The sequence below is a fragment of the Euprymna scolopes genome, chromosome 43 (assembly GCF_053919585.1).
Source record: "Euprymna scolopes isolate OS-2025 chromosome 43, ASM5391958v1, whole genome shotgun sequence".
Lineage (NCBI taxonomy): Eukaryota > Metazoa > Mollusca > Cephalopoda > Sepiida > Sepiolidae > Euprymna > Euprymna scolopes.
In genome coordinates, this window is record NC_136524.1 from 7,714,025 (window position 1) to 7,739,024 (window position 25,000).

The following is a 25,000-nucleotide window of genomic DNA, read 5'->3' on the forward strand; positions in this document are numbered from 1 at the left end:
CTAGAACTTTTTTTTATTAATGTTATCATCATTAGGTCATTATTTAAAAATATCTTCAATTTAACAGTCTTCATGGCTGGAATAAGTATTTTTGAAAGAAAAAAATCGAAATGTATTTTTTGTAAAGAGCATGATGCAAGGATAAAAAAGGGGAAAAATAGCTAGTTAGAATCAAATATAGTTGTTTTATTAACTCGTTACTTACTCGTTGTCATAATTAACGTCATTTGTCCCGCAAATCGGTCGGACTCCATGGCAAGTTTGCTTCAAAAGATTTTTGCAAAACTCGTCTGGTTCCACTCGTGTGGGCGGAGTAGCTTCGGCTGCGCACTCGCCCTCATGAACCAGCCCAATTTGTTTATCTTTGCAATGAGCTAAAATGAATTCACACCTGAAATAGAACATGAATTTCTTTTATTAGCTGCCTCTACGATTTCTTTAATTTTATATTTATATATATTTTTTTATTTTTCATTTAAAATATATGCTTCTGGGAATAGACGAAAACACTTACAAATTAAGGAGGTGGGGGAACGATGCTTCGCAAAGACGAAAAATACGATGGCCCAGAAAGCAGAAAAATACGATGGCCCAGAAAGCAGAACAAGTTGGTTCGTCTTCAAATTACAGGATTTTGATAACTGATATATATATATATATATATATATATATATATATATATATATATATATATGAAGGCCTTATGGAAGTCCTCTTATGTGAGCGTGTTAATGACCATCATCACAGTCTCTTTCGTATCTTCAATTGTCTCATAACGACAGCCTCTAAGGGAATAACCAAAAGTCACAGGGAGCAAGGTATGGACTATAGGGAGGGTGAGGAACATAACATTACATGAAACGTCCATAGCACGTGATAAACTAAAAAACGCTTTGGTTCGGTATATTTTAATTTTTACCACAAATGCTTCGGACTTGATGCCCATCTTGGTCAAATAGTTTGTGATCTTCTCTTAGCAACCTTGGAACAAATTTCGCGCAACTCTCTGCATTTTCGGTTTCTCGTGAATAATTGTATGTAGTTCCCACACTGACATCAAACTGTGTACTTATTGTCTCTATAGACCCACGACGGTCCTTATCCATGAAATTCTTTATTTGACCAATCAACTCTGGTGTTTTGACTTTATCCTCCCATACCTCTCATTATCCCTCACAGACTCCCTGCCTTCCTTGAATCTCTCATGCCACTCAAAAACTGATCCTCGATTCATGAAAGATGGTTCAAACGCAGTCTGAAGTATTCCATACGTTTTGTGGCATTTTTCCAAGTTTAAAACAGAATTTTATTGCATGTCGTTCTTCTAAAATGTCCTCATATTCAGATTGCATTTTTGAAATTCACCAGCTGTGACAATCAGGCTTCAGTAGGGTGTATTCCAATTCCTACTGTAGCTGTTTATTTAAACCTGAAATCACAAGATGTACAGCAATAACATACTGTATTTTCAATTTTAAATACCCGTACAAAAAAAAAAAAAAAGTCTGGAAACTTATTGAAGGCATCTTGTACATTGTGAAATTTTCAACGAACGTAATTTAAATCCAGAAAAATTTAATATCGTAAGAATCAAATCGTAATTTAAATCCAGAAAAATTTAATATCGTAAGAATCAAATCGTAATTTAAATCCAGAAAAATTTAATATCGTAAGAATCAAATCGTAATTTAAATCCAGAAAAATTTAATATGAAGAAGTAATTGATTTAAATAAATATTAATTTCAAGATGTAAAACAAAATACATTGTACTTGAATAAAGACCGCAGTTAAATATGCTTGTAAAATATATTGTTGAAGTACAAAAATTGTTTAAGAGACAATACTAAATAAAGAATATAACGCGCAAGAAATGATTAGAGGAAATCAGGAATTTATTCTATTAAGATCTACACAGAGATTGAGTCGATGCAAAAATAATGGTTGCCCACAAGAAAATTAACAAAGGGGGTAATTCATTTGTTACAAGTAAAATAAAGGAAATTAAATAGTTCTTCATTTTATATCGCAGAGTGACTCAGAAAGGGCAAAAAAGAAAAAAAGAAGAAAAAAAAAAGAAAACTAGTAAACCGTGGATGGATTCGAACGAGAAACCTTTCGGTTCCTATGCGAATGCGATGGTTGTTGCCTGTGAAAATCGCAATCAGGCGTGTGTTGTTGTTGGGTTTAAGACGCACTTCATCGAAATCTGTCACAACGTTGTATATTAACCGAAGTTAATGTTTGTTAGTAGAAACGCATTCACACGTCGTATATCATTTATTGGTTCCTATGCGTTTTAACAAGGCGAAATCGTAGCATTTTACAGAACGAAGTTATTTGTGTTAAGTTTAAGATGCATAATGAATTAACGGTGTCAATATTTATACATTGGCGTTGTGGAGGAAGTAAGAAATTCAAACGTGTAGTTCCAGGGTAGGAGATAGTGTTAGGTTGTGAGAAAATAGAGTAGATAACGAAAATACTTTTGATTGCTATCGTGCGCAAATGTAATTATTGTAGTTTTATGGAGATTAAATTTGTGGTAAAAAATTAAAAGATGCCGAACCAAAGCGTTTTTTTTAAATTTTATCAAGCTTTATGGACGTTTCATATTCACACACACACACACACACACACACACACACACACACACACACACACACACACACACACACACACACACACGCACGCACGCACGCACGCACGCACGCACGCGCGTGCGCACACACACACACACACACACACACACACACACACACACACACACACACACACACACACACACACACACACATATATATATATATATAAGTGATGAATAATTGATCGGCACTTTACTGTAGTTTAGCGGTAGATCTGATCACCAGAAACATAATTAGGTATTATCCCCAGAGTGTCTGAATAAATATATAAATATTACTTACTTTGTTGCGTATGTCACACCATTGCTGGCACACATCTTAAATGGGTCCTTACGAATGCTGCAGTCAATGTATTTCATGTATCTGCAATAGTCAAATTCTACTGCATGGACAAAGTAAAACGCTGAAATTAAAATATAAATTGATACTTGGTATCTCCATTACAAATTTACTCCCTTCTTTATCTGTCCGTCTCTCTCTCTCTCTCTCTCTCTCTCTCTCTCTCTCTCTCTCTCTATATATATATATATATATATATATATATATATATATATATATATATATATATATATATATATATACTCATTGAAAAAAATTATATAAATACATTAAAATTATATTTTGATACATTATTTATACAATAAATGTTTCGATTTTCATATATTTTTGTGTTATTTATTTCGTTATTGTATATTTTTGGCGTTATCGTAAACACTTGTTCATATTTGAGATTCATATAATGGCCGCTATGGCAGTTCTCTTTTTAAGAACAGGGATCGATAGCTCGTCTCCGATGCTAATATGTGATTGCCATGCAGAAGTACCAAAAGATATGTAATTTCTCACCATTATCACGCTTATCACGCATTCAATGCAGAGGACATCACAATTGTTTATTTCGATGATTTATTTTCTTTAAGGATATTTTATGAATTTATATTGTGATAATTAAACAGCTATTTTGCAGTAATCGTGCTAGTATAGTACATCTGGATTTCTTATTTATCCATATCAATTAATTATTTAATTCTCTCATCCTATTAGAAATCAAATAAAATCTATTATATTAATCTTTAATTTACATACAAAAAAAAAAATATAACAAAAACAAACAACAAACAAAAAAACAATTATATACTCATATTCTTATATATAGTTGTTTTTCAAACATAAGCTCCGAATTTACCTGGTTTTAACCTATGAATCATCGGGTGTAAATACCTTTCCAAGAATACATTTACATAAAAACAAATACACAATTTATATTATAATGTAATAATAATAATAATAATAATAATAATAATAATAATAATAATAATAATAATAATAATAATAATAATAATAATAATAATAATAATAATGGATATATTAAGATTGTACTTATGCACGTAAATATATCATTTACGCTCAAGTATTCACCTATGTTCAATATTACTCTTGTTTAATTCTAAATAAAAAATGAAAAAGCGTTTACAGTGACAATGAAACATTTTGTAGCAAACACGCTATTAATTTACTATGGTTGTCTAATCGCATTCTATTAACACCTTTTCGCAAATTCGCCCCTCAAATTTATTTATTTATTTATTATTATTGGGGTAGATTTAAATCAATCTCAACCTAAGCCACCATACTTCTATATGCATGTTTATATGAAAACCGCGGCGAAATTCGACTATGAAATGAATCTACTTCGTCTAAACGCCGCGGTTTGCTTCATCTCTTTAATCTTATAGGCTTTCTTGCGTGTAGCACAGTTGTTCAAGTGGCAGTGTACTCGTCTCGTATGCAAGAGAATCAAGTTTTGAATCCCGAGTTCCGATGAGTTCAACTGATCCTAAATGAGGGCGTAACCTGAGTCTTGGACTTCCAGTTTGTTTACTGTCATGGCTCGTGGGAGATGTGACGTTGTCTTACTGTGGGAATATATAATTTCTCACATTCGGAAAATTCTAATATATATATATATATATATATATATATATATATATATATATATATATATATATATATATATATATATAATAACTCCAAAAAACAGTGCGAGTAACCAACAGGATAGTGTAGGAAATAAAAAGGAAAAGAAAAACAGACGTAGAAATTACGTATGGTTTAATCCGCCTTACAGCGTACACATAAAAATGATTTATGTAGGGTGCTACGTTCTTTGACTATCAAAGTAATTATATATATATATATATATATATATATATATATATATATATATATATATATATATATATATATATATATATATATATATATATAAGAGCATCTTCAGGTGAGAGTCAAACGATGGGTTGAGAAAAACTGGCGAAGGAAGAAATTGGTAGAAGTAACAATAGTCAGTAATCATAGGCTTTTGGTACCGGGGTGTTTTTGAGGCCACTGGCGAAGCCAAATTCTGGGGTCAGTAATTGGGTCGCCTCATCAGGCACACTGTAGATACCAGTGAAATTTCTTAACATCTACAAAAATATAACTTTCCCACCCCCTTCGACATATGACAAATCTTAGTCTGTAACACAAAAATAATGCATTATAATTTTAAGTCACACACACACACACACACACACACACACACACACACACACACACACACACACACACATATATATATATTAAATATTTCAGCCGTTTGCATTATTGTTATCCGCGTTGTATATTCTTAGCCATCTTGTCTGATTCAAATCTCTCCCATTATTTTTTCGAAGTTTTTTCAGTATTGTTCCTAGTGCTCCTATTATTTTCATATATAAGTATTACTATACTTTATTATTGTTATATAAGTAAAGAGACATTATTTTCCCATCTAATTTACGTACGTGTTTGTGGTGTACACAGACACAATTATTTGATGGCCACATATTCTTTAAATGCTCACAGAGACATTAAGAAATATTAAAGAGGTTGAATCAACATAGAATGAAAGGGATCGAGAGGAATACATAGATATCTTAGAGAAAGATGATATGTTCAGTTAAATATTAATTATTAAAACAATTAAAATGGAGTTTTTCTAATATAACTCAATCTCAGAACTACAGGATATTTTACATCACATTTTGTATTGTAGGAGAAAAGTAAAGAAGCATTTATCAACCCACATTTAATATTATAATAAGTATAATGTTACTTATATTTACCTGAAAGAACCAAAACGGACCCCCATGTCAGCTGTGTCATATTGAAGGTTTCAAGAATGGATTATGCAGCATGAGTATTACTACAAGAAATCTTATATTGGAATACATAAAAAAATTACTTTCATGATTTATCAGCGTGCAATAGTTTTTACTTATCTCATTTGGTGGGAACAGAACATATTTACCTATCTTTTTGTAAACATCAGAAACTTTGCAAAGATAAATTACAAGATGTAAATGACCCAATTTGAATTTCTTGCCGTGTTTATTATTGAAGACGAGGACGAGGAATTGAAAAATATTAAAATATCTCAAATTAAAATCGAACAAGCAAATAAATAAATAAACAAACAAACAAACAAACAAACAAACAAACAAACAAAAACATATAATAATTATTGGTCTTAAGAACGTGGATTTGGATAAATAAAAGGAAAATATTAAAATATCTCAAAATAAAGCTAGCAGAAAATAAATAAACACATAATAATTATTGCTAATCGGTTGTGACTTGAATATACACATCGTCCACTCTTCTCCCTACTCTTTCGCAGAAAAGTTCTCACAGACGAATTATAAAAGTATACAAAGTTATATCAAAGGTAACCCGTCTGATTGCATGCTTCCGTTCAGTATCGAAAAAAAAAAATTGATACCCTCTGTAGTGCCTGCACGTGTACCTGTGAAGCAAGGGTTGTACAATCTCTAACTACACCTTTTCTGAGTTAGCACTGCTTGGTTCCAGTGGCAAGGAGAAGTGCAAGACGACTAGAAACAATGTCGAGATAAGCGTAGAGCACATACAACATGCGGTATTCTGAAATTGTCATCCATTTTAATACCGACCAGGCTCAGCGTAACTTAACTTGGGTAATCTAACAGGAACCGAGGTGTCAATGTGATTGTGCCGAATCCCCGTCTGATAGGAAAACAGAAATCAACACTGCCATAAAAGAAAGCCTGTCAGATTCTCGATAATTGACTACTATAGCATTGCATCTGACAAATCGATATTTGATTAAGTTTAATCATTGATTTGAGGAGATTTTCGGTGTTCATTACCTAAAATATTTCAATTATTTTATCAGTTATATATTCTATCCGATCCGATAATTCTTTCTGTAACACACACTTCGCGAGATTCGCCGTTTATTTCCATTAAATAATCAACTGTTTGTTGTTACAGAATATTCAAAATAGCGCTTAGAATCGATAGGCACGTCTTTAGTTGTGTTTTAGTTTTCGTTTCAGAACTAAAATAAAAAACTTATTTGTTTGCTTAATTATTCACAATTTATTGATTATGCTAGAAACAGTAAAATGTCCGTATGCAAATTATGCCCTTCAATCGGGGACAGTTGTTGACAATGATTCTATTTTTGCGATTTTTTTGTTTGTTTTTGTTGAGAGTTAAACGTTTCTGGGGCGGGGGGAATTATTACTGATTTTTTGGATACCTACGATAATTCTTTTCTGAAGATTACCTGATTTTTAAATTCTAGTTTGACAAAATAAACATTGCTTTGAAACAGCTGTAAACTATCACAGTCCATTTGTGTATGCTTTTTATTTTGTATATGGTTTGAAAAATGAATTTAATCACAAATACATATCTTGTACAGTATTGTTTTAATCAAAAGTTTAATATAATAAAATATATCAACCAATGACAGTGTACATATATAAGAATAAAAATTAAGGTAAAAAAACGTTCCACAACCACCAGAAACTGATTTAAATAAAAACAGGATGAACATCTTTTAAGACAGTATTGACCTTTGTATCTTTTTTCGATCTGTCTGATGAAATGCTAATCTGGAATATTTTTTAACAACATACTGTTTAAAATTGTCCGAATGGTGTCGAAACAATTGTAACATTATTGAAAAATACACAATGTGATGAAATTTTTTTTTTATTCCTTGTTATCTTGGTTTTAAAAATGTATATATGTATGCAAGAGGCTCGGGTTTCGAATCCCGAGTTCGGATATGTCTAACTGATGAGCCCAAATGGGGGCGAAATTTGAGTCTTGGACTTCCGGTTTTTGACTGTCATGGCTCTTTTTAGGAGTATATATGCTAAAGGAGGAAGCAGGATATCTAAAATTATGTAAATGTGTGCGTGTGTGTATGCAAGTATATGTGTACATATATCTATGCATATACATATATACATATACGAAGGTACAGATACCGAAATAGCCGATATCTAAATTATTTTCATTAAAAATAGTTTTTTAATAGGTGGAGAGACATATGATAGAAACCCTTCCATTGTTTAATTGTATTGGTGGAGTGGTAAATAAAAGCGGCTTCAATTAAACAAGTACGGCACAATCACGTTGACACATCGGTTCTCGCCAGATCACCGAAATTAAGCAACGTTGAGCTTGGCCAATGCCAGATGGATGACCATTTGGGAAGGCTAGGCGCTGTATGTACATTCTGGTAAGGTTGGGCGTGGGGCCAGCACCCATAAAAAAAACTCAGCCACTGCAAAAGCCTATGGATCAATTAAACGATGTAATAATTTATTGTTTATTGGTTTTATAAGGTTTGCTTTTCAAAAATCAAAGTGATGACCATAATCCATAATATGAGAGAAAATGTGTCATTTGTTTTTATGTCTCTCAAACCTTTTAAAACTAATAAACAATAAATCAATGGATCGTTTAGTTAAATCTGCTCATTTCCTGTTCCACTAATGCAATAAAACAAAGGAAAGGTTTCTATCATATTTCTCCCCACCTGTCAAAAATTATCATTAATGAAAATAATTTGGATAGCGGTCAAGTTTATATCTGCACCTTCGTATGCGTATATATGTATATGTATACATATGTATATACAATGCGTTTTTTAATATATATTACAAATTTGAATACATTATATATATATATATATATATATATATATATATATATATATATATATATATATATATATGATGCCCCCTATCTTAGGTTGAGCATATTGAGAAATGAATCGCATAATAAGCGATTCTCTTTGCGTAAACAAATTGAGCTTAGATATTTGGACAGTGTCACTACCCGCACTGCATCAGCCGAATAGCGCAATGATTAGAAGCTCCGACAGTCGTTTGGGCGGTCTTTCGATCCTGGCTTGAGGTAGTTGCTTGTCTAGCCACACTGATGAGCTGTGAAACAGCGAAACAGTACTGTATATGGATCACTATATATATATATATATATATATATATATATATATATATATATATATATATATATATATATATATATAAATGTAACTCTTGGTTCGTTCGCAATTAATTGTCTAAAAAACCACTGGACGGATGGCTTCCACGTTTTGGTATAATATGTTTACTATATCCATGTGTGTTTTTATATATTTCTTTTTAATTATAACATTATACTTATTTTTTCTATGATAAATAGGTGTTTTTCTTTGTACCGAGAAGCTATTTTTTTTTTATTTAGGGACAATTATTTATTACCGCTTCCTGTCACGTGACCAGTGTTACAATTTAGCGGTTTTCCTGCTAGATCTGGAGATTTCGTTTGCAATCTAGCGGGGAATTCTAGAAAATCTGGAGATATTTGGCACCCACACACCCGCATTAGATTATTAAAAAATAAAGAAAAGCGCTTGAAAATACTTTAAAACATAAAATAAACTCATTCATGTAAGTAAAAAAAGTAGCATTCATTGCCTTTGGTAACAATTATTTATTGATTATTTGTTTTGTTTTTCACCTTTTTTTCGACTAACCATTCTTAAATCTCACTATAAAATCGATTTTTCCAAGTACATTTTAGGTGGGGGGGGGCATTCCAACCTCCGAAGTTTAGTTTAAAATACGATCTAAAAGTGTAAAAAGCAAGAAACAACAGCAAAAAAAAAAAATTATACCAATACAGTAGAATTTAATTATCTACCAACCTAAATACTTTTAATATGCTAAAACAAAGTTATTTTGTTTTTTTATTTTTCTAATTTCAAAATATGTTGCACCATTATTGTGATGTTTAATTTGCAGTATATTTCAATTTAACTTTTATTATAAAAAGTTTGAGTTTATCATTTGTTTCTTGCAAAAAAAAATACCCTCTCTGAAAAAAAAAACAGGCAAAACTAGCTGATAAAATATGTAAGCCTTCTGGGGAGCTAACCGCTTCAATATAATTCCAGAAACATATAGTGAGAAAACACGGAACATTATGGAGTTTTTTTGGGGAGGGGGATTAGCGATTTTTGAAAATTTCAGACGATAAGTTAAAAATCTTTCTTCTCCTGAGCTCGCGGGTTTTTTAAAAAAAATCTCGGTTGACAACATTACATCACTAAAAAAACACTACAGGCTTAATGTAAACAGAATGTGTTTACAATATCGGTAAATTTTCAATGGGTTTAATTACGTGATTATTGATAATGTAACCATGTGATTGAACTTTAATTAAAATTAACCACACGTGGTCGCTTGGTAGGTACACACAAAATGAATGCCGACGCTCAAAGTGTATACACATTTTGACTCCTCCCTTTACTTAAAAATTCACCAAAAATCAGGAAATTAACGAATTTTGATGAAAATTGCAGTATTTTTCAAATAATGATCGCAGAATATAATGAACTAATTATTTTTTTACTTAACTCTTAGTGAAAATGTTTTATTTTGTTTAAACAAAAAATACCTTTACTAAAGTTATGGTTTTCAGTAGTAAATAAAAAACGCAAGAATTTATTTTTGCTTTTTTTAAAGCATCGTAATTTGTAACAATAAAAATAATTTTTACAGTAACATTAAAAAAAAGCCCCTAACGTCCGTATTAATGTATTCGATATAACTCGAAGAAAAATGAATTCTCGCATACTATTCAGGAAATTAAAGATTCAATTAGATTCCTATTTCAGTCACCTAAATTATTTAGGGTGAAATGAGTTTAGGAATTTATAGCCAAACCTAAATATTTTTTTGGTAAATATCCAGATACGCTACTACAGAACACCGACCACTCTAATTTGTTATTAGTTGTTGTTATCGCGCGCCCCAACATCACATCCGCCTCCCCCGCTCGTGCCCCCAATGTACAAAGTAAAATCTTCGGAAAATGTTAAATGGTGTTCTAATTGGAAAACTTGGTGTGCTTTCCTTTTCTTATTTTATTTCTTTTTCAGCTAATTTTAAATTTTCCACCCAAAAAGCGCTATAATGTATTTTTGAAAATTAGAAAATTCTATGTCCTGGAAAAAAAAAACCCTCCCCCCAACGTAGTTTGCTTGGTGAAGCCGTCGTTTATGCTACAGCGTGCATGCGCGTAGCATAAACGGAAGCTGCAAAATGGTGGAAAGAAGTTCGTGGGTTCAGGGGTAAATCCCATGCAAACGGTAAATTTGCCCCAAGTTTGACTATCAGATTCGTTGTCAGCGACCTCAATTACCTATAAAAAAACAAATTAGAGTGGTCGGTGTTCTGTAGTAGCGTATCTGGATATTTACCCATTTTTTTTTTCTTGCTTAAAAAATAGCATTAATACAGTAAGTTAGGTAAACTGACTTTTTCGTTGAAAAATGGAATTATTTCCCTTTAGTTATTAACTTCTTTTTAAAAATTTTTTTTTTTTTTAATAAATATTTTGTGTTTTATATACATAAAGTACAATTGTTGAATGTTACTGTTTTGATTATATTCGTTTGGGGGCACAATTAAAAACTTAAAAAAGATTAAAATGAAGCGAAATTTAAGTTTCCGTTCCATTTTTACAACAACCGTAAAACAGTGCATACTCAGCAAGTTTTATCGTAATTTATAAGCATATTGAAACACTAAATCAACATTTTATTTATTTTTTTGCATAATTTTAATGATGGAAGTATTTTTCTGTTTATTTTCTTGACATCTGTTAAAAAAAATAATTTGTACATTCTCTTGAAAAAAAGAATCAAACTTTTAGATAGATAGATAGATAGATAGATAGATAGATAGATAGATACAATTATTTATTACCGCTTCCTGTCACGTGACCAGTGTTTCCAATTTAGCGGTTTTCCCGCTAGATCCGGAGATTTCGTTTGCAATCTAGCGGTGAATTCTAGAAAATCTGGAGATATTTTGCACCCACACACCCACCCGCAATTTTATATTAAAAAATAAAGAAAAGCGCTTGAAAATACTTTAAACTAGGCACCGCCAAAACTGGGGGGGGGGGGAGGGCAGGTCAGTACTTTTTGACGGACCGTCTTTTTTAAAATCTACCAAAAATCAGGTAATTATCCGATCAATACGAAATTTTCAGCGATTATTAGGAGAAGAATGAACTTTATAACAGTGTACTTATTTTTCATAAACGATATTTATATATATATTTATTTTTTTGCTTACACCCCCCCCCTTGTTTTGAAGTGGGAACAAATATGCTTAAAATAATCATCTGAAACTGAACAAAACATATTGTGTTGTTGTAAGGGACAGAATTATAGATTAAAAAAAAAAATTGTTTGCATACCTTATTTTGACGTCTGAATATCAGAACTTCGATTGTGTTTAATTATCCCGCTTTTGAGTTTTGAAGTGTGAAATTCGGTGAATATGTTAAGTAAAATAATTAATTTAAGTTAAGTAAAATAATTAATTTAAGTTAAGCAAAACAAAAAAAAATTTTTTCTAATATTTATACGAAAAAAGCCATTTTAAAATTTTTGATAAATAAATTAACAATTTTTTTTTAGCGAGCCGAATAATGCATGACCATTATTAAACAGGGCATGCTTTGAATAATCGATACAAAAAAAAATTCGATAAATATTGTGCCCTTTGTGTTAAAAATAGCATCATTTTTTTCGATCCCGTTTGAAAACGTTTGCCGCCTTTCGACTACGGTGGACCAAACGCGCTGAAATAATTTTTTTTTATTCTGCTTTAAATTGCCCCCCCCCCATTTTGGGGAGCCTGGCCCGCACACACATACACATTAAAAACCAAACTCATACAAATGGTCACCCATCTGGTACTGGCCAGCCTCAGCTTAATAATACATTGAAATTTTCGTCACTGAAAAATAAGTTTTTTTGGCCTGTTTGGTCTTCCATAGTTTTCTTCTTATCAAACGAAAACGCAAACAGAGTCGATCTGAACTCTACGTCGACGCGAAATATCTGGTTACCTATATGAATAAGTGGAATTATTTGAAATTCAGGTACTTATATTATAATATTTTTGGATATTCTCTTAGAAAATCATCCTAAATCTTAGACAATAAATAAATAAATAAATTATTTCAAAAACCCTTTTTTTTTTAAATATTTAAGTACGTTTTTTGTGCAAGACAAAAAATGTCAATTGTTAACTTTTTGGGAAAATTTAACATTTAAAATTGAATTAAAAATAGTAGAAAAAGTTTTACATTATTCTGTTTTCTATATGATAAAATTCAGGGTTTTATCTTTCTGGAAAAAAAAGTTACTAAAAAATAATGGATTTTAATAAATGTAATTTAGTTTTAAAAAACAACAACAACAACTTGATTTTGCGGCCATTTTTGGCGGTGCCTACTTTAAACCATAAAATAAATTCATGTAAGTAAAAAAACTAGCATTTATTGCCTTTGGTAACAATTATTCGTTGATGATTTGTTTTGTTTTTCACCTCTTTTTTTTCGGCTAACCATTCTTAAATCTCGCTATAAAATCGATTTTTCCAAGTACATTTTAGGGGGGGGCATTCCAACCTCCGTAGTTTAGTTTAAAATACGATCTAAGCAACCCCCTTTAGTCAAAAATTCTAAAAAGCAAGAAACAACAGCAAAAAAAAAACAAACTTATACCAAACACAGTAGAATTTAATTATCTACCAAACTAAATACTTTTATCATGCTAAAACAAAGTTTTTTTAAATTTTTATTTTTTATTTTTCTAATTTCCAAATATGTTGTTCAAAGCGGATTTTACACACTGAATAAAAAAAAAAAAATAAACAAATGTCCGCTTATCGCTTAAGGAGTAAGGCTTAAATGACTAGCTGTATCAGAATTTTTGTATTAATTTTTGACACCCCTAACACGAAACTGCCAATAAAATATAAAAAAAAACTCGTAATTGCTCTTTTAAAAGTGGGTTGTTTGTTTTCTTTATGAATTATAATTCCAAAATAAACTATTAAAGCTGTATAAAAAGTAATAGAAATATTATTTTTTTATTTTTTAAAAAACTAATGAAATTAATTGAATTTTACGAGCTCAGTATTTTCAATTTTTAAACTTTAAAAATCTACGAAAATTTTTCTATTGATTCAATTTTTACGATATTTTCAGGGTCTATGTGAAATTTTATGCTCTTTCCAATAAACTGAATATAATATTTTAGACAAACGTTTTTTTAATTCAAGCCCCCCATTTTCAAATGACTATTAAAAAGTAAATAATTAATTTACTCACCAAAGTTTTATATATCACAAATTGAAGATAAAAGATCAATGAATAATATATTCAAATTTAAAACAAAAAAATAGTGTTTTTTAGAAATTTACCTGTAAAGTCCCAAGTTTAAAACCTTTTTTTTCATTAAACACGTTGTTTGCTTTTTTTTTTTTTTTTTTTTTAAATGAAACCTTGGTCCTTGCTCCTTTAATTGAAAAAAAAATCGGGCTTGAATTACATTTTTCGAGGAGTTATAAGCTTGGAAAACGGGGGGGGAATTATTCAATATTTTTCACGAAATTTCTGACACACCTAACAAATAACTTATCTACCACTAACCCTAAGTTCGAGTTGCACTCTCAAATTTAGAGTTAGTGATAGTCATAGATTTTTTATACAATTTTCCAAGAGTGAAGTCTCCAATGATTAAACGACATGCAACCAGTTAATTGTTTGAAACACAACTTTTGATAAAAGAAATGAAATAAAAATAACTTGAACACAGTTTCATCACATATAAAAGATACTTGAATTTTACTGCATTTGGTATCAGGTATTTTTGTTATTGTTTACAATTTCTTGAATATTAATTATTTTACACAAATGATTGTGTTGTTCCTACTTACTTGCCCCCCCCCAAGAGCCGTCATTCATGATTTTACTTATTTTTACTAATTATTAGACGTTTATTTTATTTAATTGTTAGCATGAACCAACTTTTTAAGATGCGGCATATTCTAACACTTCAGCGAAGTTTACTGTATCTATTTTTTAGCAAACATTAATAACAGAAAGTTTTACACTTTATTTATTTTTTTGCATAATTAATGATGGAAGTATGTTTTCTGTTTTTCTTACGATCTGTTGAAAAAAAATTTGTACAGTCTCTTGAAATAAAAAACAAACTTTTCTCTATCTTCACCTAACTATTTACAATGTTCATATAAAGCATTCATCTGTTCTTTTTATAATAAAAATTCCGTTTTCAAAAAAAAAAAACGTTTACTGCCAGATTTCTTTAAAAAAAAAAATGCAAGATTTCCTGAAAAAACCCAAAAAACTTTCACCTAACATTTTATGGTAAAAAATTAATTTTTTCGGGGGGGGGGGGGAAGGACAACTTTATTGATAAAAAAAATTGCAAAAAATAATAAAAGTAAATAAACGAACAAAATGCAATTTTTCTTAAGGAATGTTTTCCATTTTAACAAACTGAGCCACAGCAACGCGTGGCCGGGTACAACTAGTATATATATATATATATATATATATATATATATATATATATATATATATATATATATATATATATATATGTATATATATATATATATAAGAAGAAGAAGAAGAAGAAGAAGAAGTAGTTAATAAAACACATTAAAAACACTTTGAAAAAAAGTTAAAAACATATTTAATTTGAAAAGGAAACACTAAATAAGTAGATAGTCCTTAGTCCGCGGAGTTTCGAAGAAATACTTACCTTCTCGTCAGACGGTAGGATTTAGAAAAATGTGGGATCGGATTTTGCTTGTAAAAGTATTTAATGAAACTACAAGTAAGTCATAGATCTTACTTGATAACAAGAAGTGAAGCAGAGGGAATAGAGTGAAGAAAAGTGTGTGTATATATATATATGTATATATATATATATATATATATATATATATATATATATATATATATATATATATATATATAATATGTGAAGAGCGTTTTATTTTAATATGTATATATAATAAAATATGTTTTTATTTTGTTTGTATAATGAACAAAGTATTTTTATTTTCTAAATGTACATATGGTGTCAAAATACAGCGCGATGTTGGCCGGTCCAATCCATATGGATAACCTGAAACGAAATAAAACCAAATAATAATTATGTTTGAAGAAAACATTATTCAAATGACATAAAACGGAATGTGTTCATCCGTACATCTGGAAAATTCAATTCAGTTTAATTTATGAAAAAATAAAATTGTAATTATTTTGAGGGAGCTTTCCAAAACTTAACCCACTCCTATAAGAGACGTTCACTCTTGGTTACTTAATGTAATTATTGCAAATAGGAAGGAGCTGCTAGAAAGGACTTATCCGGCCTTAATAGAGTTCAAAATAGACTTCCTAGACTAGTGGAGGATGCCCTCTTCCTCTTTCTTACAGAAGAGATGCTGCAAGTCTGTCTCTGCTTTATCGTTATTTTCATAGTAAGTGCTCGTCTGTGCTCCAATCTATGCCGCCCGCCAAACTTTCAGGAAAAACACTCGTCTAGCTCAAAACACTATCAATAATTTCCCCCACTCTTTATCTGTGCCTAAACCTAAACGTAGATTCCATGAACAAAGTTTCCTTCTTAGAAATGCACGCTTGTGGAACTGTCTTCCGTTTTCCTGCTTTCCAGCTGACTACATTATGGTTGTCTTCAAGTCCAACGTAAACAAGTTCTTGATGAGCCGTTAACAAATTTATCGAATTTCCATTACTAACGACTACTAGATTGTCCAATTGACTACTGTACACTCTTTAACCCTTATCCTCGAGTGGCCTATGGGCCTTGATAAGTGCGATGCCTATGTAAAAAAAATATTCGCTGATGGACTGCATCGAAAATATTTGTATTGGGTATGTAATGGATCGGATGTAAGGCACCATAACAGGTGAGGAAGGCGCTAACAGTCGAGGTCAAGAAATCCATCAGAGAGTATCTCTTTGTCTGCTAACAATCGGATTGAAGATCCTGTCCCGGCTGGCCCCGGTCGGAAAGGGGAGGGAGAAGATGCACAGTTCAGGATAACTAAAAGTAGCCGTCTACTTATCGATGTTATCAGTAGGTACGTGCAAACTGAATGCCAATGCTCAAAATGCATAAACATTTTGACCCCTCCCTTTACCTTAAAATTTACCAAAAATCAGGAAATTAACCAATTCTAACGAAATTTTCAATATTTATCAAATAATGATCACGGAATATAATAAATGCATTATTTTCATTTGAATCTTAGTAGAAATAGATTATTTTGTTTACTAAAGTTATCGTTTTCAGTAGGAAAGCAAAAAATGAATGAATTTCTTTTTGCTTTTTTTTATGAAAATAAAGTATCGTAAATTGTAACAATAAAAAGAAAGAAATAAGTTTTCCAGGAACATTACAAACAAAGCCCATAAAGTTCATGTTAATGAATTCGATATAACTCTGAGAAAATTTAATTTCTTGAACTATCGATATTATCATTGAATTAAGCACTGTTTATTTAATAGTTTCACACAAAAAATTATAATTGCAAAAAAATATTTCCTGTTTTTTTTTTAAAGATTTTTTTAGATTACATTTTTCATGTAATTTTTTATATGTAAGGCTCTAAAATTTTCCTTGCCTGAATGAATGTGTAATCTTCAACGTAAAAGCAGGAAGACAGAAAAATAATTAAATAAAAAAAAATGGTAAACATTATAGAAATGCTCAAGATAAGAAATGTACGAATGCACGGCTGAAAAAAATAACAAATTCCACCAACTGCCTGACATCATTTTCAGACAGTCTTTTGACTTTCTGACATTTAAGACTTCCGTAGAACTCATGCTCAGATAACTACGTTTATTTTATTTGTGCAAAGCAAAAATCTCTCACTTTCGAGGCTCATTCAGCTATTTTTGGTACAAACAAGGTGTTTTTTTTTTAATTAATTCAATATATAGGACTTTACTAATTATCTTTGCAATAGACCCAGAAAACTAATATTTATCTTTCAAGGGATTTTTTTTACAATGAATTTATTTAACTTCAAAATTTAGCTGAACTTTTCAGCTTCCGAATGTCGCCGTGAAAATATTTTTCATTATAACTTTTTTTTCATGTGTACAAATATTTTTCCCTTTGGAAAATTAACTTTACTCTTGACTCTTTCAAATACAATAAAAAATCGGAAACCTACAAAAACGCATGATAACTATGTCCTCCTATCTTTATTCCGCCATTAGCGCCCGTACCTAGTTGTCGATCTACCTTCTATTCTCTCCCGTCTCTCGTTTTGCCCTCTCTCTCCCCTCCCCCCTCTCTCTCTCTCTCTCTCTCTCTCTCTCTATCTATCTATCTATCTATCTATCTATCTATCTCATAGACATATATATTTTTTGATAATCGGGCTTTCAAAACTATGTCCCTCTATCTTTATTCCGCCATTAGCGCCCGTACCTAGTTGTCGATCTACCGTCTCTCGTTTCGCCTCTCTCTCTCTCTCTCTCTCTCTCTCTCTCTCTCTCTCTCTTTCTCTCTCTCTCTCTCTATCTCTCTCTCATAGACATATATTTGTTTTTAATAGTTTTTTTTTTAACGCAGAAGTCTTAGCTTTATTTGTATTAACGGATGAAGAGACGAAGAGAAAAGCCTTCGGCTGAGTATGGCATGCCAGTTTTCTACGTAAACTTCGAGGTTATGGTATTAATCGTAAAGTTCTTGACATTGTTAGGTCTTTTCTTTCTGATCGACATGGGACGATAATTGAGTGGGTCTCGGTTCTTTCAATTAAATTCTTGAATATTGGTGCTATAGAAGCAATATTCGTTAAGGCATTTATTGTAGAGTTTCGAGAGCTAGCGGAACATTTATTTATTAATATAGCAAGAATAAAATCAGGCCCACACGTCTTGGAGGTATCTAGGTCTTTTTATGATATCACGAACACAAGAAGGGATAATTTTCAGATCAGCGAGTATTGCTTTTATCCACGAAGGGAATATGGGACAAGTGGTTTGTAGGGGTCTAAGGTGGAGTTGAAGGCGAATCGTTGGACAAGCAGTTCGGCCTTCTCGGGTGTCGTGCAGGCGATTTAATGAGTTTTCTAATGATTTTGGCTTGCTTTCTCTTGACTGCAGCTATTTCATTCTTACAATTATTATATTTCTAGCAACTATAAATTTTTATCTATTTGTATTCGACTTACGGCTGATGAATTAACGGGATACATACTGCCTTTGCGTTTTAAAACATATATCTGCATTTATTAATCTAGCCGGACGTCTGCGACAAGATAAATGCATATAAACGGTTTTAGACAGTTTTATTGGTACTAATACAGATTCTAATCCGGACAAAACCGACTTTTTGTTCAGCATCTTCCGGAAGTTATGGTTTAACCAATCAGAATACTTGAGAAGCAGACGACAATTTTACCTGTATTAGTAGAAATTATTGCAAGAAATGCCTGTACAGCTCTTGGACCTTTTTTAAAATTGGAACTCAACTCTAAAACAACCTAATCATAAACTAGTCGGTTATTGTCCGGTTCAATACCCCCACCTCTAAAAAAAACTTAAAGCAAAAAACAAATCTGTAAAAACCCTTGTTTCATTATGCTTTTTACATTTATTTAAAAAAAAACGCAATTTACGAATTTCTGCGTCGACAAGGCTCAGTTCTGTTTGGTTTAAAAACTGTACTCGTAACCCTTTATTTTGTTCTACAAAGTGTAAATTTTGACTGTTCATTTTATCAGTCAAAATAATTGACTTAAAAACACTCTCTCGCTTACATTCATGATCTTTTACATATTTTTGTTTAAATATAATAGGTTTCCTCCAATTAAATAACGTTTTTTTTTATGAAATGCATCGACCTTGACGTATTTTATTGTCGCCATATTGAAAAGTTTAGCCTACATCCCATGAACTCATGGGTAATTTTCCAAATTGTCGACGAGAAAATACGACAAAATACGTACATTTATTATTTTTCCCATCTATACTGTTTAGAACGTTTTAGGTTCCAAAAGCGTTACGGTATTAGGCCAATTGAGGAAAAGATGAGGGAATGGCGGCTCAGATATTTTGGACATATGAGAACCAACAACGATACCTTCGGAAAACTTGCCTTTGCATTAGCAGTCGTTGAAAAGCGATGGATAGAAAGGATGATGATGCAAAAAATTTCTGCAAAACCGGCCTTCACTCGAACCAAGCCTGTGATAGTGTCAAGTGGAAACAAAAACATCCATCCTTGCGGGCATATAAAAATTGATATAAATGACTCTTGTCTAAAAGATACTTCCTGTTTGGACAAACTTCTGGGCCTAACCTTTACTTTTGACCTGAAATAAAAAAAAAAAACTTACATTAAATCTGTTGCCAACTTCGCCGGAAAAATGGTTGCATCATTTTATTGCCCCAGAAGGTTTTTAACCCCCAACGCAATCCTCTACCTGTATGAGATCCAGATACGTCCTAGAATGGAATACTGTTGCCACATTTGGGTGGGATCTACTTGAAGCATCATATCTTGCCTTGACAAAGTTCAAAACCGGCTTCGAATTCTAGTAGGTGATGCCTTTTATTTTCTGCCCTGCAACCTCTTTCCCACAGAAACGTTCTGAGCCTGTCTCTGTGTTATCGTTATTTTCATGGCAAGTGCTCGTCTGAGCTTCAGTCTATGATCTCCTCTTTGCCAAACTTTCACAAAAAGCACTTGTCTAGCTACAACCACTATCAGCAATTTACCCCACTCTCTATCTATGCCTAAAACTAAACGAAAATTCCATGAACAAAGCTTTTTTCTAGATCTGCCCGTTAGTGGAAGTCTGTTCTGCTGGTCTGCTTTCCAGCTGATTACAATATAGTCGTCTTCAAGTCCAATGTAAACAAGTTTTTCTTAAGCCGCCCCACTAAATAATCCATACTTACCCCATTTCCACCACTAACTAATTATACATTGTTATCCCGGTGAGCATTGTACACTCATTAGCCCTTATCCTCGATTGGCTTTCGGGCCTTGATGATTATGACTCCTATGCAAAAAAAAAAAAGACACGTCGGCCAATTTAACCACTAAAATAGAAAAATATTCATAAATAAATAATTAAAAAAAAATAAGATCAATTACGCATGAAATAAATTTTAATCATTTTTTTTTTTAGTATTATCTTACTTCAAAATTTTATTTTGATAACAAAACAGATGAGGTATTCTCACGTTGATTAAGAAAATGGAGTTTTGAAATGTAGGTCATAATTCAAAATAAAATAAATATTTTTTACGAATGTTCATTCATTATTGTTCCAATTTTGAACAAACATTACAACCATGTTTCTGTTTTCTGTTTTAGTCACATTCTTTGTTATACAAGGTAAGCTTTCGTTACCATTTGTTATACAAGGTAAACTTTAAAAAATGGGCCTGAAAAAAAAAAATGGGACTGAAATCAAAGAGTTGTTCGACTCTAAATTTTAATGTAACCAACACCCTAAATAAAGACACACAACTTATCTTAAATAGTTACTAAAATTAAGAAATCTTATTTTTTTTAAATTAATGTTTTAAGAATTTTTCATAGATTAATAATTTTATGATGAACAGATCAATTAAAATCAAACTTTGTAGTAAATTCCTCGGACAGGGATCTAACTTAATAACTTGATTTGAGCCCAAAACAATAAATGTTAAGGGGTCATAATAGGGGTCAAAGTTAAAACAATTGACGTTTTTTTTTTTTTTTTTTTTTGCTAAGCATACACCTCCAAACACCCGGGCAACGCCGGGCACTCATGCTAGTATATTTATAAAAGTGAACGTGTCTGTGTATCTGTGTGTGTGTGTGTGTGTGTGTGTGTGTGTGTGTGTACATTTCCCTACGCAATAACTCTGTCAATTTTAAGTCTACAGACACAAAATTTGATATACAGGTTACTGAGATTTGGGAAAATCTTTGTGATCGGTTTTCGGCTAGAAATTTGACTGTTAACGATTTGACCTTTGAGAACTTTACCAAACTCCTCCAACAATTTGGGGTTTAGATATAGGTTCCTTGGACATGTATCTAACTTAATAACTTGATTTGAGCCCAAAACAATAAATGTTAAGGGGGCATAATAGGGGTCAAAGTTAAAAAAAAAAAATTGACCTCTGCGGTCTCTACCAAATTACTCAGACAATTTCTGGTCTAAACATTTGAAATTTGACATAAAGTGTATTCAGAAATAGGGCAAGCTTTTTAATCGGTTTTGGTCGAAAATTTTTAGTTACCAATATATAAATGTATGTATGTATGTATGTATGTTTACATGTCTGCCTAAAACTTTCGACAGAGGCGACGGATTTTACCAAGATCAGTATCGTTTTGAACTTCGACCTTTCATACGACAAATATCGAAAAATTGACTAAAATATCTTCACTTTCAACTGGAAACTTTTCTACGGGGGGGGGGTCGCTATTTTCGCCGATATTTTTGAAAGGCAACATGTTCTTTCGATTGTCTAGCCTTAATTTTAAAAAATGTCAATTCCGGTTTGGCGGTGGTCATAACAGCATAGACGTCAGGGTTTTTTCCCCCGTTCTTTTCTTCTTTCACGAGTTAGGGTTCGAGTCTGCCTTCCTACTACCACTTTCTTTTTTTTTCTTCTTTTGCTCAACAGACACATCCAAACACCCGGGCAACGCCGGACTGAAATTCTAGTATATCTATAAAAGTTAAAATGTTTGTCTGTCTGTGTGTCTGTCTGTGTACATTTCCCTACGCAATAACTCAATTTTCGGTCTACAGATTCAAAATTTTAGATACGGAATATTGAAATTTGGAAAATCTTTTTAATCGATTTTTGTCCAGAAATTTTGCTGTTAAGGGGTCAAAGTTCAACAATTTGACCTTTGAGAACTCTACCAAACTTCTCCGCCAATTTTGGGTCTAAACACTTGAAATGTTAGATATACGTTCCTTGGAGATGAATCTAACTTTATAATTTAATTTGAGCCCAGAACAATAAATGTTAAGGGGTCATAATTGGGGTCAAAGTTTTAAAAAATTTGATCTTTGCGGTCTCTACCAAATTACCCAGACAATTTTTGGTCTAAACATTTGAAATTTTACATTAAGTGTATTCACACATAGGGCAAGCTTTTTTTTGTTTTTGGGCGAAAATTTGGCTGACCTTTAAAAACTCTACCAAACTCCTCTGCGAATTTTAGGTCTAAACACTTGAAATTTTAGATGTGGGTTATTGAACACGGGTCCAACATTTTAATATAATTTGAGCAATAATTAAATAAATAAATGTTAAGGGGTCAAAATTGGGACCAAAATTTTAAAAAGTTCGACCTCTGCGGTCTCTACCAATATTTCTCTATGGTAGTTAAGGAAGCCTATTATATAGAAAGGCATTACCGTACATATTCACACTTTTTAATATATACATATGCACATGAAGTTATGAACAGTACATAGGACCCGAACAAAGCCGGGCGGAATTGCTAGTTATTAAATAAAAATATCTTAAAGTTACAAAAAAAGCATTGAGTTTAAGGACTTTTGGGGTTGGGTGATATTTTTTAAGTAATTCAAATCTATTTTGATAAATTTGATAACAGTTTTATTTTTTAACATATACCAAATTAAATCTGTGGCAACTGGATTGTCAACTATTACTGCTGTGGCTGTATATATAGTTATGCTTCTTACACCATTTTCAAGTTATCTCTCCGGAATTATACTAGCAATGCGTGAAAATGGCTCTTCAGTTTTGAAGTACGGAAAAATGAGATGCGGTTTGAGATTCCAAATCGACGCTTGGTTAGGCTTGTGCTGTCACACACACACACACACACACACACACACACACACACACACACACACACACACACACACACACACACACACAAAAAAAAAAAAGTTCCTCTAGCAACGACATAATTTCAAATACGCCAACACGCTTTTCTCACAACAACAAAAGCAAAATGGACATATTTCTGGCGGACGTAGGCGAAAACAATACCACGTGACAATATCGACCAATGAGAAATTTTAGAAGATTGTTTTTTAACGCTTTCCCAAACCAAATATCAGCAGCAGCAATCTTGTGCTTGAATCTGATTCAAAAAGTATTTAAACACAACAAACATTCTTTCTCTCTCTCTCTCTCTCTCTCTCTCTCTTTTCGCTCCAACTGGACACGAGAACATGTCTCTTGTTTTCATCTCATCGATGTTTTCAAATCTGTCGAAACCATAATTACACACGCTACGCGGGCATCCCCCCCCAAAAAAAAAAAAACAAACAAACAAACAAAAAACACTTATGCACACATGCACCCATTCAGTACATTTTCTATAAGAATTACTAACAACGGACTACTTTCCTCATGGGACTTTCGATAAAGACGAACTTCGCCAATTAAAACAAAAACCTTGAAATAAGGACATTATTTTTACAAAAGACTTTCACCTTCCAATCTTATTATTTTGACGAAGGACTTTCATCTAACATTACCTTTTAATCTTAATAATTCCACAAAGGATTTTCACCTAATTTGAATATTCTAACCTCAATAATTTCACAAGAACTCTTACCGATCGGACTTTGCTTGTTCATCTTGTTACTTTTGTTGAAAAAAATAAATGCGGCGCATTTTAACCGAGAAGGATGTGTCATTGTGTTTTATTTCTTTTTTTATTATTGTTTTGTTTGGGGCAGAGGAATTTAATTTCTCTTAAATTTATTTCCCCCACAGGCTCTGAAGTTGGCAGGCTTTTCTGAGTAGGTCTCCGGTTTTAATTTTTATGGTTTACACTATTGATCGTTAAGTTTAGCTTTTGAGTAGTTAAGACGAGATGCTTATACAGCTGGCCATTTTAACATGACACCTTTGCTACTGGTTCTAACATTCGTGCACAGAACAGTTCGTAGACAATACAAAATAAGTTGTATTTCTCATACATTTCCCAACGCATTCTCAGTATCGACTCTGGCAATTCCTGTTTGTCTCGATTATTGTGCTTAGGGACATTTCATATAGACTTACACGTTAGTAATTACGTCTATAATTTGCACGCTCTGTTTTG

The 25,000-nt window shown here is 31.9% G+C and overlaps 2 protein-coding genes across 3 annotated transcripts in view; one reads left to right on the top strand and one right to left on the bottom strand.

The window, feature by feature from the left end:
• Positions 1-5,924, bottom strand: part of LOC145268404 (thrombin inhibitor rhodniin-like) — a 12,658-nt gene extending 6,734 nt beyond the window's left edge. Inside the window, exons 1-3 of the mRNA XM_080123964.1 lie at positions 5,790-5,924; positions 2,926-3,046; positions 206-391 (exon numbers count right to left, since the gene is read on the bottom strand). Of these exons, the coding sequence (XP_079980090.1) occupies positions 206-391; positions 2,926-3,046; positions 5,790-5,829 (347 nt within the window). The 5' untranslated portion in view covers positions 5,830-5,924. The remainder of the gene's footprint in view (positions 1-205; positions 392-2,925; positions 3,047-5,789) is intronic.
• The window catches only part of LOC145268406 (thrombin inhibitor rhodniin-like), a 133,100-nt gene that overhangs the window by 75,436 nt on the left and 32,664 nt on the right, over positions 1-25,000 (top strand). The window contains exon 1 of one of the 2 annotated variants that reach the window (XM_080123967.1): positions 21,198-21,295. The exons of the other annotated variant lie outside the window; for it this stretch is intronic. Within the exon in view, the coding sequence (XP_079980093.1) occupies positions 21,253-21,295 (43 nt within the window). The 5' untranslated portion in view covers positions 21,198-21,252. Of the gene's footprint in view, positions 1-21,197; positions 21,296-25,000 lie in introns of those variants that run through there. 2 annotated transcript variants of the gene reach the window in all.